The sequence below is a fragment of the Marmota marmota genome, unplaced genomic scaffold (assembly GCF_001458135.2).
Source record: "Marmota marmota marmota unplaced genomic scaffold, marMar, whole genome shotgun sequence".
Taxonomy (NCBI): domain Eukaryota; kingdom Metazoa; phylum Chordata; class Mammalia; order Rodentia; family Sciuridae; genus Marmota; species Marmota marmota.
Window position 1 is genome coordinate 24,003,231 of NW_026000082.1, and position 15,136 is coordinate 24,018,366.

The following is a 15,136-nucleotide window of genomic DNA, read 5'->3' on the forward strand; positions in this document are numbered from 1 at the left end:
ATACACACACACACACACACACAGAGAGAGAGAGAGAGAGAGAGAGAGAGAGAGAAGAAAGGATAGATATGGAGGATACAGTGAGCAGTGAGCAGCAGCTCTAACATAAGTTTGAAAGAAGCTAGGGCAGAGACTGCATTTAAAGACATAAAAAATGAATATTTTTAGTACCTATAAAAGCAACCAGATCACAAATAAAAGACAACAAGTTTCTAGTAAGATAAATTAAAAGAAACCCACACTTAGATACATAATAGTAAAACTTTAAAATGCTAAAGATCAAAGAGAAACTCTTAAAAACGTCTATGGTCATTTTATAAAATGCCCATTCCTCCTCTGATGGGTGGAGATTCCCCACGAATGTGAGAAAGACTTGCTTATAAAGAATATAATGTAGTAGATGAGCTGGGGTTGTGGCTCAGTGGTGGAGCACTTGCCTAGCAGGGGTGAGGCACTTGGTTCAATTCTCAGCACCACATATAAATAAATAAAATAAAGGTCCATCAACAACAACAAAAAAGAAAATAATGTAGTAGAAATGATAGTGTTCAAAGTTAAGTCATGAAAGATATTGCCATTTCTGCTCTGCACACTCTTTGTGTTGATTCATATCTGGAATGTCCCTCAAAGTCTCGTGTTGAAAGCATGATCTCCTAGCAAGGTTCAGAGGTGGGGCTTTCCAAAGTGATTGCATGAGAGCTCTGACCTCATCAATGGATTAATCGCTTGATGCCTAAATGGACTCTGAGGGGAGGGACCAGTACTACCGGGGCATGCCCTAGAAGGGTTTAGCTTCTCCATGGCCCCTTTCTTCCCCTCTCCTCCCCACTTCCCTCTGTCTCCTCCTCCTCTCCTTCCTGGATGCCACGAGCTGAGCAAGTTTCCTCTGCCCCACCCCTCCACCATGATGTTGGAGCCATTTAACCATGAAACGAATCCCCTGAAATCATGAGTCAAAACAAATCTTTTCTCCTTTAAGTTGTTCTTGTCAGGCATTTTTTTTTTTACAGCAATGAAAAGCTAACACAGATTGATTCATCTGGGGAAACCCAGCTGAGTTACCAGAATCAACTGTCAGCCATGCAAGTGAGCCAGTGCTATCCAGGAGTCAGTGCAAAGAGGACAATGAATTGTTCCCTGTTCTGTTACCTCTGTACCCAGTCAAGCCTTCAGATGCCTTCAACTTCAGCTGACATCTTGACTATATTCTGAGACAGTACTTCCCATATAAGGAGCTTCTTTAATGTTTGACTCATGAATACTTCAAAGTTTATTTTTTAAATCATTAAGTGTTGGGGTTATTTGTTATGCAGCAATCAATAACTAACAACATTGTAAAGCAACTGATAACTAACACAGGAGACATTGTGACAGCCAATATCATCAGCAGTAATGAAAAACAGAAGATAGTGGAATGAAATTTCCAAAGTGTTGTGAGGAAATAATTGACAACCCAGAATTCAATACATGGTTAAAAACAAAGACATTTTCAGACAAACAAAACCTGAGAGTTTGCCCCTGGCAGACTACATTAAAAGAAATTCTCAAAGTTGAACTTCAGGCAGAAAGAAACTGATTCCAGACAAAAGGATGAAGATGTAAAAAGAACAAATAAAGTAGAAGTTATATGAGCAAATCTAAATCAGCATTAATGATATATACTAAAATAATTTGTGGTTTTACAAAACAGAATTAAAGCCAAGCACAGTAGCACACACATGTAAATCCCAGCAACTGGGGAGGCTGAGGAAGGACTGAAAATTCAAAGCCAACCTCAACAACTTAGTGAGGCCCTAAGCAACTTAGTAAGACCCTGTTGCAAAACACAAAATAAAAAGGGCTGGGGATGTAAAGCACCCCTGAGTTCAATCCCCAATATGAAAATAAAAACAAAACAGAATATATCCAAGATCAATAGCATACAGATCAGGAAAGAGATGAATGCTGTTAAAGTGTTCTACATATTGTATGACTACATGGAGTAAGGTAGAGATATTTATTGTTACTTTTTCCTTTCAACCAAATTGCAACTTACATGCTTTGTGCTTTTGACCATTGGGAAGTATCAATACCCAAAGCAACACACTGCAGGTCCTCCTCACTAAGGAGTTTTGGGCTCCTTTGAGTCATTCTAGATGTCCCCCCACCTTTTTTTTTATTTTTTAGTTTTAGATGGACACAACACAATCTTCATTTTATTTTTATGTGGTGCTGAGGATTGAACCCAGTGCCTCAAGCATGCTAGGTGTGCACTCTACCACTGAGCCACAATCCTAGCCCTAGATGTCCCCTTTTGTGAATATTTTTTTGGGAAGAGTCAGTGGGTCTACAGAGCGTTCTTGCATTTGAGAGATTTGAGTAGATGCAAAATTCATAGTTCTTTTTGTTCCCTAGCTCTGCTGTCTCAGGATGCTGCTGAGACCCAGGAAGAAAGTTTAGAGGATGAATTGACCCCTGACCTCCTGACAGCAGAACCCCAGGTGGGTTGGAGCTTCCTCATTTTCTTTTTTTTTTTTTTTNTTTTTTTTGGTGCTGGAGATCCAACCCAAGCCCTTCCCCAAATTAAGTATGTATTCTGTCACTGAGCTTTGCTCCAGCCCAATATAATTTAAATTTTGTAAAAAAAAAAAAAAAGTACTTTTTCTGGAAGACATCTTACTGAATATAAAAACCTATTATAAAGTTAATAGTAACTAAGAAAATGAGGTAGGGAAGGGAATAAGTTCAGAAGTGGACACAAACATATTTATGACAAGATTGGGGGAAAGTGTGTCTTTTTAAGAAAGTGAATCTGGGGAAAGTGGATATTCACATTGACTCATTCACAAAAATCAATCCAGATGGATTGCAGATTTAAATGACAAGTTATTTTAGTCAGGTGTTTCACTGCTATGACCAAAAGACCTGACCAGAACAATTTTCTTTTTATAAACTTTCTTTTTTTTAATATTTATTTTTTAGTTTTAGGTGGACAGAGTATCTTTATTTTATTTTTATGTGGTGCTGAGGATGAACCCAGTGCCTCATGCATGCTAGGCGAGGGCTCTACCATTAAGCCACAACCACAGCCCTAGAACAATTTTTTTTAAATTTCTTTTAGTTGTAAATAGACTTTTATTTTATTTATTTATATATATTGCCAAGAATCAAACCCAGTGCCTCACATATGCCAGGCAAGTGCACTACCACTCAGCCATAGCCCCAGCCCTGACCAGAACAATTTTAGAGGAGGAAAAGTTTATTTGGTGTTCATGGTTTCAGATATCTCAGTCCACAAATGGCCGACTCCATTGTTTTGGAGTGGAGGTGAGCAGAACATCATGGTGGAAGAAAGCAGTTCAGGACATGATACCAAGAAGCACAGAGAAAGAGCTCAGCTCTCCAACCACACCCCCTGTGACCCATATCCTTCATTCCCACCCTACCTGCCTATAGTTACCACGCAGTTAATTCCTATCATGGATTAATGCACTGATTAGTTTAAGGCTTTCATAACCCAACCATTTCACCTCAAAACTTTCTTGTATTATCTAATGAATGAGTTTTGGAGGGACACCTCATATCTAAACCAAAATAATGGGTAAAACAAAAAAAAAAAAACTTTTAGAAGTAGGAGAATGTTTTCATGACCTTAAAGTAGGCATAGACTTACTAAATGGGGAAAACTGATAAATTAACTCAGATTAAAATTAAAAAACAGATTTTCAGACACTTCTAGAAAATTTTGGGAGAAATATATTTGGCAGTATCTACCAAAGCTAAATTTTGACTTAGCAATTCCAGCCCTAGATATATACCTAGCAGAAATACACAGGTTCAGGGATGAGGCTGTAGCTCAGTGGAAGAGCACTTGCCTAGTATGTGTGAGGTAAAGGGTTCGATCCCTAGCAACACATAAAAAATAAATAAATAAAATAAAGGCATTCTGTCCATCTACAACTACAAAAAAATTAAAATAAAAAGAAATATAAAGGTTCAGATGTTCCAGTTTATATAATCTCAGGCTGTTTTTGTGCAAAATGGCAGAGTGTAATAGTTCTTTCAGAAGCCATATAGCCACACCTAAACACATCTACCATGTAGCCTTTTACAGAAAAAAAAATTGCCAATTCTTGGTCTACAGGAAAAAAAACAACAATATGCATAAGTATCTCATGATAGTGGTTTTACATCAATTCTAGAAAGCTCCCTTTATTTCTATGACCAACACTTTCAGTATACATCTTATAGCTATATAAAAGAATAGAATAAAAGTTTGTGCTATATTTTATTCTGATTTGTTAAAGGGATATTTAAAACAGTGATTCTCAATGGTCAATCCCCAGATCACTGACCTGCCATGAAATTTTCATTTGTCCATAGTGAAAGGTAAAAAGTAAAGACAACTTTGGCAGATTTTCATAGTGTTAATTCAGTATAATGGGCTATTTATCATAATTACATCTTTTCTACATTTTTAAATATTAAAATTCCCTTTTCTGAAACAATGCTGATAATAAGTTGTTAATTTTAAGACAGTAAAATTAGCAGTTGGTAACATTTACCCAATCATTCAATTCTAAAGTATTGTGAGGAAATAATAAAACATAATCGTTCTTAAAATCTAAAGGTTAGGAAACCATTGATTTAGAGGCTTTTGCTCCAATATGGTTTCTCTAATGCTGCATATACTTCATGTATCATTGCCGAAGGAATTTCTTAAAATGTGTTTTGCAGTGTCTAATAAGTGAAGAACTACAACTGAAGGCTTTCCCACACTCATTACAGTCATAAGGTTTTTCTCCAGTATGAATTCTCTGATGTTTAGCAAAGGATGAGTCATGCCTAAAGGCTTTCCCACAGTGACTGCACTCATAAGGTTTCACTCCAGTATGAACTCTCTGATGAATGGAAAGATGTATTCTCTGACTAAAGGCTTTCCCACATTCCTTGCACTTATACGGTCTTTCTCCAGTATGAGTTCTCTGATGCTGAGTTAGGTATGTGCTATGGCTGAAGTTTTTATTGCATACATTACAAATATAGGGTTTCACCCCAGTATGAATAATCTCATGTTGCCTCAAGTGTCTAATCTGGAAAAATGCTTTTCCACAGTCTTTGCAGGTAAATAGTTTCTCTCTAACATGAGTTCTCAGATGCTGGATCAGTCCAATGCTCTGGCTGAAGGCTTTCTCACATATCTCACATTCATAGGGCTTCTCTCCAGTATGAATTCTAACATGTTGAGTAAGGGATGAAGGATGTCTAAAGGTTTTCCCACATTCCTTACATTCATAGGGTTTCTCACCAGTATGGATTCTTTGATGGGGAATAAGGGATGAACTTTGGCTAAAGGCTTTTCCACATTCCTTACATCTGAAAGGTTTCTCTCCGGTATGAATTCTCATATGTTCAGTAAGATGAATGAGTTGTTTGAAATTTTTTTCACAAATGTTACATTCAAAGGTTTTCATTTTTGTATAACTCCTTGAATGATTAATCAAATCTAAATTGCATTTGTTTCTCTTTCCAGGTGTGTCATTTTTATGGTCTTTTGTTCTTGAAGAACCTGCTAGTCCTGGGGTAATTTTTGAGCTAAAATTAACTTTTTTGTCAAATTGCTTAGATTCTTGGCTTTTCTCTTGAGTGAGAATTTTCTTATGGATTGAGGGGATTGGCCCCTCAGGTGATCTACCTTGGTTTTCCAGGTAACTTTCTAATTTATCACATTTTGAGACTCTTCCCAATGTAGAATACAAGGTGCTTCTCCTTGTGGACCTTTCCTTTATCAGCCCAGAATGTAATTCTTCCCATGAAATTTCATTCTTTAAGGTTGATTCTTTGGTTTCTGTTTTACTCTCCAAGTCTGAAAGAAAGCCAAACATAAAAATGATCCATACTGTTAAATTGCCACAATGAGAACAGATGGGAAAATATACATACTAGCTACAGAAGGCTTGGACTGTCTTCAAAGTGATCCTGCCACCTAAAGAGCTGACATGAAAGCAAGTGAAGAAACGGTAAGAGGAAAGAAGCTTTGAAAACCAACGAGGAGCTCATCCATGTGAATTGCTAAAGGGAATAAACCAAGAAAATAAGGGCAAATATTTTAAAATATGATTAAGAAATACAGAATTCTAGGGTTGGGTTGTAGCTCAGCAGTGGAGTACTCACCTAGTATGTGTAAGGCACTGTGTTTGCTCCTCAGCACCACATATAAATAAACAAAATAAAGGTATTTTGTCCATTTACTATATGTGTGTGTGAGGGTGTGTGTATGAATATATGTGTGTGTGTGTACACACACATATATTCTCATATATATATGAGAAACAAGATTTTTAAAAAATATTTTTTGTAGGTCACAACACTTTTATTTTATTTATTTATATGTAGTGCTGAGGAGCAAACCCAGGGCCTCACATGTGCTAGGCAAGAGCTCTACCACTGAGCCACAACCCCAGCCACAGAAAAGCAGGATTCTAACACCATATTTCTAAGAAAAAAAATTCTTTAAGAGAAAAGTACTTTTAAAAAAATTCTAGTTGGAGATATAGCTCAGTGGTAGTGTGTTTGCCTAGCATGTACAATACCCTGGGTTCATTCCCCACAACCACAAAACAAGTCTCTCTCTCACACTTTTTAAACATGACAATCACACTTTTTAAACATTACAATATATGTGAAATGTATGTTTCATATAATTAATTGTTATCATATATATTATGTATTAGATAATTACATAAAATATTATATTAGTAACAAATAAGTGGCTTATTATTTAGTCAATGTATTGATTAAAAATGGGGTTGGCCTCCTCCTGAGATGAGATTCCCCATGTCTTAGGATTTGAGAATGTATACACACATTTCCCAGCTATGTCTGTGTAAATGTATACATTTCTGTATACATGGTTTCACATACATATTTGTACAGAAAAAGGATCTTGGTATATATACACAGGTCTGCATATATTTTGTTGCGGTGCTGGGGATTGAACACAGAACTTCATACAAGCTAGCCAACTGCTCTACCACTGAGATAAACTCCAATTTCTTGTTTTGCTTTATTAATTCAACTATATCTATGAGCCTCCATTTATGTCTTCATGTTTAGACTTTTCTCATTCTAACAACTGCACTGCCTTCTACAGTAAGGACAAATGATAATTTAACTTTTCCCACTAAAAATATTTAGATTATCTCCAATTTTTCACTATTACAAGTCACACCACAATCTACATTACTATGCATTTATTCTTATAAACTCTTGCCATATTCAACTGGATTTTCTGCAGAGAAACTCTTGTTGTGAGTACATTCAGTAAACAAAGGCCCCTTAACCTCCTCACTCCCTGAATTTGATCAGTCTTTATAATTTTGCTACCTCTTATGAAGTAGAAAATGGTTTCTCAATGTGTGAGAAAATTCTATATAAGGATAAAACTATCTATTCTATCCACAGTATATCTGGAACATTTTTGGGAGAGGTACTTTCTATGATATTTACTCTTTCATCTCTATGCCCATTTTAGTTCCTTCCATTCTAAAGTATCAATATTTCCTGCCCAGAGATAAATATTATTCCCTAGGACTAATCTCACTTTAGCAATCACACATAAAAAGGGCTCAGGTATAGCTGAATAAATTCTGGAATGGGATTAAAAGGCAAGCAAGGATTTTGAGATTCCTTATTTCAGGGAATAGGGAGTAACATAGGTGCATGCCTGTAATCCCAGCAATTTGGGATGCTGAGGGGGAGGATCCCAAGTTCAACATTAGCTTCAGAAACACAGTGAGATTCTAAGCAACTTAGTAAGATCCTGTCTCAAAATAAAAAGGGCTGTGGATGTGGCTCAGTGGTTAAGTGCCCTGCATTCAATTGGGGGAAAATAATAGAAAAAAAGTGATGTTACATGGCCAAATCTGGTAGTAACATTCAAGATGATTCAAAAGAAGAAAATAAGACATCAACAAATCCAACTAGAAATTATAATACAGGTATAAAATGATGAAACTCACCACTACATCAAAAATAAAAGTAGAGGGATGGGATTGTGGCTTAGTGGCAGAGCACTTGTCTTGCATGTATGAGGCACTAGGTTTGATCCTTAGCACCACATAAGAATAAATAAATAAAATAAAGGCATTGTGTCCATCTAAAACTAAATAAATAAATAAAAGTAGAAGCAAAACTAACAAGTAATATCAAGGAAGAAGGATGGGGAATGAAGGCAAACCTAAGTAGAAATGTGATATATTCTTTTTTAATTTTTTTAATTTGTAGATGGATATAATATCTTTATTTTATTTATTTTTATGTGGTGCTGAGGATTGAACCCAGTGCTTCACATTTGCTAGGCAAGAGCTCTACCCCTGTGCTGCAACCTCAGCCCGATACATTCTTGCTAATACCATGATTTTCAGAGACTGAAAGAACAGGGTAAGTCAGCATGAGAAACCTGTTTAGGAGAGAAGACAATTTCTGTTTTTTAATTTTCTGGGTTTGAAGTGACATCAGTGCTTCTGTATAGAGATGCTATAAATGTCAGACTATGTGGCTATGGAGTTCATATGGATGAGCAAAGCAGTGGTGAAAATTCAAGCATGGAACTGAGAGCTGAAAAAATCACAATGTATTTGTGGGAGTTTCCACAGAAATACAACAGTAGTATAAAAGACAAGAGGCTCCTTGGAGATTGTGGCACAGACTATGGATAGTCACTGAAATCTGTTCTCCCCATTTTTGGACATACAACTAAATTATATCTCCCAATCTCCCTAGAATTAAACTGAGTGAGATAACAAAGGTCTCCTTTGCTAAGTGAATGAGAGGAAAGGGATGTGAACCACCCTAGGCTGGCCCATTTAAACTTCCTAAATGAGCTCCTTTGTGCTCCTATTCTACACTAGCTACATGCAGATACTGAGGAAACCCCAGGGATGGTGGCGCCACAGAGTAGAAGTAACCCTGGTCTCCAAGTTGCAAGATAAAACTGTCAACTGACCTAACCAATTCCTTCAGAACAGTATATGATTAAAAAAAATTTTGATGTGAGGTAATGGCTCAAAATGTGCTGTGGAATTTTAAAGTCTATTTGTTATAGTAGGTTAGCCTATCTTAACAAAGCAGGAAATTACATATCTGTCTTTCAAAACACACTGATGAGAGCCACTGAAAAAGCAACAGGAGGGAGAGTAGAAAACAATTATTAATCTACCTGGTGGAGGAAAGGATACCAAGTGGTGAAATCTATATAACCTAATGCTGCCATCTAGAATAATGGTATGAGAACTGTAGAGTCAGGATGATTAGAATTAAAATATTGATTCCTGACAGACATGGTGGTGCATACCTCCAGCTACTCAGAAGGTAAGAAGATAACCAAATCTGAGGCAAGTCCAGTCAACACAGATATAATCTGTGCCACAATCTTGTCTTTTATACTGCCGTTGTATTTCTGTGGAAACTCCCACAAATACATTGTGATATTTTCAGCTCTCAGTTCCATGCCTGTATTTGCCTGTATTTGAGAGACTTATTTTCACCACTGTTTTGTTCATCCATATGAACTCCATAGCCACATAGCTTGACATTTACAGCATCTCTATACAAATGCACTGTTATCACATCAAACTTTGTCTCAAAAAAAGAAAAGACTGGGAACTGTAAGTCAGTAGTGAAGCACCTGCCTAGAATGTGGGAGATCCTGGGATCAAATACTAACTAATTGGTACAAATTTCTCTTTTTTTCCCTCCAGGAACTGGGGATTAAATTCTGGGGGTACTCTACCACTGAGCTATATCTCCATTCCTTTTTATTTTCTATTTTGAGACAGGATCTCACTAAATACCTTGCCTCTGTCTCCCAAGCTGCTGGGATTAAAGCATGCACCACTGCTCCTGGATGTATAAATTTCTTAACCAGCCTTCTTTCCCTCATTTGTAAGATGGAGGTAGTATGGGATTTCTGAGGCAAGTGTGGTAAAAACCTGTCGTCATTACTTTTCTTAGATGTTGAAGAAGACTGTTAAAAGCTATTAGAATTGCCAGGTGCAATGGCCCACACCTGTAATTCCAGGGGCTGGGGAGGCTGAGACAGAAGGATCTCGAGTTCAAATCCAGCCTCAGCAATGGTGAGGAGCTAAGCAACTCAGTGAGACCCTGTCTCTAAATAAAATACAAAATAGGGCTGGGGATGTGGCTCAGTGGTTGAGTGCCCCTGAGTTCAATTCCTAGTACCAAAAAAAAAAAAAAGCTGTTAGAATTGGTAAGAAGGAATTCTCTGGTGATTTCTCAAAGAGTCATAAGTTAAAAAGAGAATTAGAATTGAAGCTCTGATCACAGGATAAGAATTAGAAAAATAAAATAAAATGAAATCTTTGAGAGAGTGAAACCAATGATAAAATGACAGAACTGAGTGAGCTGTGTTTAATGAGAAGAGACCTGTGAACTTCAGATATACAAAGGAAAGAAGCTATGATCAGAGCAAGGCTTGGAACACTGGATCAAGGGAAGATTACAAAATCAGGTCAAGAGAAAGATCAAGAAGGCATCTCTTTTTCTCTGACTCCAGAGAGACTAGCAAAAAGATGTATATGTGGGAAGCGGGTGAAAGGTGGAAGATTAAGCTTTCTTGTGTGCACCATCTCCCCATGGCCTGGAGAAGGCTTTCGGGGAATTTTCTGGCCAACAACATCACAAGGCCCTACCTGCCTCACCCTTACCTGAACATGAACCTCCCGAAACCTTTTTCTCCATCAGCCATGGTTCTTCTCCTTTCTCCAACTGGGAAATCACAACAGGTTTGCAAAGTTGATATCCTGCTAACGGAGATAAAAGACTGTACATGTTGAGGTCAAAGAACCATCCCAAGAATTTAAAAAATAGCCCTCTGGTATTCGGTCTTATGAAGGATAGAATAGAAACAGTGAGGCAAAAGACCACAGCAATTCAGACATGGTGTTCAGAAGGTACTAGAAATCTCTAGTACAGAATCAAAAACCCAAGCAAAGTCCTTAGTTTGGAAATAAGAATTTTCTTCCAATAGGGGAACAAATTTTACAAGGGGAATCAATCCTTACCCACTGAGACCAGGTTCCCATAGTTCTCCAGCATCACTTCCCGGTAGAGATTCTGGTGATCAAGGGCCAGTTGCCCCCACTCCTCCTGAGTGAAGTCCACAGATACATCCTTGAAGGTTAACAGTTCCTAGAACATCAAACACATTCCTTTCAAGCCAGAGTTCAGGAAGTTGTTCTGACCTTGTCTAGATGCAAAAAGATTCCAGTCAAGTTTTCCTGGATACCTGCTTGATAATTGTTTGCCTGATTCCCTGTTGGAGATTTTAAATCAAAGCACAAAGCATGTAAGTTGCAATTTGGTTGAAAGGAAAACACTCATGAAATATTAAGAAGGCCACAAAATGGTATGTAAAGTAATTTAGATTAAGGACAAAACCATTCAGGAATATTTGGGGAAAAGGAGAGTTCAAAGGGGGCTAAGGCCACAAGACAGGGACCTTTGTTGGGCTGAAAGAACTGACTAAAGTAAGAATACTTTAGAATGAGCAAAATATCCTTAGTTAGATTTCTCTATTAAATAAGGAAAGTATGAGAGAACAGAAGATTTTAGGAGGGAGCATGAATTCTGCCTTCTAAGGAAAGATGGATTGTAAAGTACCAGCATCTTCTCTGATATTCAGTCTTACGAAGGATAGAGTAGAAACACATTCCTTCTCTCGCTATACTTGTGCCCCAGGGGCTTGATCAAAAATTTCTCTTAAAGGTCAACTAAAGAGTGACTTCCAAGGATACTGGTACCTGATTCTTTTAAAATGTTACTTAATGGACCTGGTGTGTAGCTCAGTTGTAAAGTATTTGCCTAATAAGTCCTAGGTTCAATCCCAGGACTGCAAGTAAGTAAAATAAAATTAAAATAAATATATTTTTTTAAAATTAAAGGCTGTTTAAAAGTAAAATAAGGGGGCTGGGGATATAGCTCAGTTGGTAGAGTGCTTGCCTGGCATGCACAAGGCCCTGGGTTCAATCCCCAGCACCACAAAAAAAAAAAAAAGAAAGAAAGAAAAAGTAAAATAAAATGAGCCAGGCACAGTGATGCATGCCTGTAATCCTAGTGATTTGGGAGGCTGAGGCAGGTAGCTCACAAGTTAGAGGCCAGCCTCGACAACTTAGCCAGATACTCAGCAACTTAGAAAGACTCTGTCTCAAAATAAAAAACAAAAAGAAGTGGGAATGTATTTCAGTGGTAAAGCACCCCTGAGTTCAATCATAGTACATAAAAAAACAAAATGTTGTTCAAAATATCCAATGTTTTATTTATTTAATGTTTGTCTTTCTCCCAGATAGTTTCTGAGTTTTGAAGGCAATACTTCCACTCTCACATGCACCTCAACACAACTTTTAAATTTGTTGGATAAATGACTGGAGGTCTGCTTAAAACAAGAGGTTTAATGAGGAGGGTTATACCAGAGAGGAATCAACTGATGCCACCAAGTTTCCTGAGGAAGAAGAGGCTACAAAAAAAAATCCAAGAGATGGAGTCAAAGAAAATCAAAGTTTGGAGATCAGCAGGGGATGTAGCTCAGTGAGAGAGTTCTTGCCTAGCACACATGAAGCCCTGAGTTCATCCTCAGCAGGAATCTCCAGCTCACCTGGGATCCTGCTGTCAGGAGCCCAGGAGTCATTTCATCCTTGCAACTTTCTCCCTGGGACTCATCAACTTGCTGAGATGGCAGAGCTGGGGAAAGAAAAGAACCATGAAGGTGGCATCTTCCCAAATCCCCCAAGGAGAAAAACTACACGCACAGATTCATTGAATGGGGCTCCTCCCCTAATATACTCACAAAGAGGGACATTAAGAGCAACTCAAAAGTAGCCCAAGCTTCCTTAATGAGGAGGACCTGCAGTGCGTTGCTTAGATATTAAGGGTCAGTGCTAGTTCCAAAACAGATATATCAGGTCACTCCTTTGTTCAAAAATCCTCAGAGATTCCCCACAACAAGAAAGAAAAATATAGATACTTCACCGTGAACTTCAAAACCCTTCACAACCAGTCCATAACTACTTCTCCAAGTGTTAGCCTTTTCTAATTGCCATCTTTCAGCCACTAGACACACCTGCCCACACAATCCTGTTCATTCCTATAAATTAAGGTCCATGAATTACTGTCTTGTATTTTACTACACCTTTACATCCTGAATAGTGGGCACCCATATAATTAAGATTTGTCATTTAGCTATCCGTATTTTTCTGAACCATTTCAAAGTTGCAGACGTCATAATGTCGCCATCTATCTTTGCTGGCAACCTAATCCTGGGTTCACAAAATCTGACTATTCCAATAACTCAAGAAAATGACAAAGAAAGCACACAACCACACAGACTTACCTTTTCAATAATCTGGAGCTGGCTCTGTGACATTAAGGGTCCTTGGAAAGAGAGAGAGCCACTGGAATTCTTTATTCTTATATAGGGAACACACAAGGGGAGGTTCCATAGAACATTCTATCCCCAAAAGGGCAAAGGGGCAGGATTACAAAGGAACAGATGAGTGTAGATCAACCCCCGCAGGTGATGCCTACACCTGGAGCCATGCTTGCTATCCAAGTTGGGACAATGCCCAAGTCAATGAAATTAGTAATTGGTCAGGGCCCCAGGGCATCAGGACTTGAAGGTGTCTGCATCCATGGCAGCTCCCAACAATAATACGTCAACTCTAAATATTTCAAATAAGAATATTCTTTGTATAACCATAATATCATGTATCATAATTAAGAAAATCATTGTTGTGGAATTACTGTTAATTCCATAGTATCATCCATATTCATATTCAGTCCATACTCACATTCCCTCAACTGTTCCCAAAGTTTCTTTTATTCTGGATTTTTTCCAATCCAGGAGTTAATTGAGTTCAAACATTCAGAGTGGTAGTTACCTCTAATCTATCACTCTAGAATGGTACTTCTATTTTCATGACACCGACTTTTATTGAAGAGCCCAGAACAGTCTGACTGCATTCTCAAGGTTTACTTTACTTCTTCTTCCCCTAAATTTTCTGTAAACAAGAAGTTCAATCTGTAAGCTTAATTTAGGATCAAGCAAAATATTTTTGTGGATACTATGTGTATATATAGCATTTTCCATAAACTACAAAATGCCAAGTTATTCCATTATTGGGATATTTGATTGAGATGGTGTCCACCAGACCTCACCATTGGAAAAACCATGATCTTTCCTTGACATTTAGCAAGTAATCTGTAGGGTGTAATATTCTAAAACCATTTGAGTATCTGTTTCCTATCAACCTTTCAATTATTTCATTTGCTATAAAATATTAGTTATTACTGGCAGTAATTTTATAGAAAATTCTATAAATAGCTTCCCCTTACCAACTGAAGATGTAAAAGGCAAGATAAATGCATCATTCAATCACATAGTAATTTATTTTCTTTCTCTTTGTTTTTTGTGGCACTGGAAATTAAACTCAGGAGCACTTTATCACTAAACTACATCCCCCAACCCTTTTTTAAAAAAAATATATATTTTTTTTGAGACAGGATCTTGTTAAATTGGCAAGGTTAGCCTTGCACTTGTGATTCTCCTCTCAAGTAGCTGGGATTACAGGTGTGCATCACCATGCCTGGCCATAATAATCTATTTTCAAAGTAAGAAATCAGTGTATTAACCACCTACAATATTTGCAAATGAGCCCTTCTCTCTTCTCTACTTAAAAAAAAAATGTCGTTGTAGATGGACAACATGCCTTTATTTTATTTATTTATTTTTATGTGGTGCTAAGGATCAAACCCAGTGCCTCACATGTGCTAGGCAAGTGCTTTGCCACTGAGCTGCAGCAACAGCCATCTTTCTCTATTCTAAGATAGAGAAAGAACATGTGGAACTTTTATTTATTCGAGGTATTACAATCAATAAAGAACACAAACTGTCCAGAATTTGTCCATTGGGATTCTCTTGAACCTGGGTCCCACAACCTTTGGACATATGTCCACCAGTCTTTAAGCTCTTCCTTGTTTTCTAGCACAAGATACTCCAGGTATGTTCTCTGCTGCCTTCTGCTTCTGACCTAACTACCAACTCCATTCTGCTCTTCAAGTGGGTGGTGAAGATAAAAAAAAA

At 37.6% G+C, this 15,136-nt stretch overlaps 1 protein-coding gene across 3 annotated transcripts; it reads right to left on the reverse strand.

Moving 5' to 3' along the window:
* Window positions 1-3,871: 3,871 nt before the first annotated feature.
* On the reverse strand, window positions 3,872-13,141 carry Zfp69b (ZFP69 zinc finger protein B). Of its 3 annotated transcripts, none has more exons than XM_015484726.2 (4): window positions 12,653-13,141; window positions 11,064-11,190; window positions 10,707-10,802; window positions 3,872-5,845 (listed from the first exon to the last, which is right to left on the reverse strand). In XM_015484726.2, exons 1-4 carry the CDS (start codon window positions 12,683-12,685, stop codon window positions 4,680-4,682), a joined length of 1,422 nt encoding a protein of 473 aa, XP_015340212.2. In that variant the 5' UTR covers window positions 12,686-13,141; the 3' UTR covers window positions 3,872-4,679. The 3 variants fall into 3 exon arrangements, with proteins under 3 accessions (XP_015340212.2, XP_048671621.1, XP_048671622.1); XM_048815664.1 differs by having other exon boundaries at window positions 10,707-10,805; XM_048815665.1 differs by lacking the exon at window positions 12,653-13,141 and having other exon boundaries at window positions 10,707-10,805; window positions 11,064-11,870.
* Window positions 13,142-15,136: the final 1,995 nt, after the last annotated feature.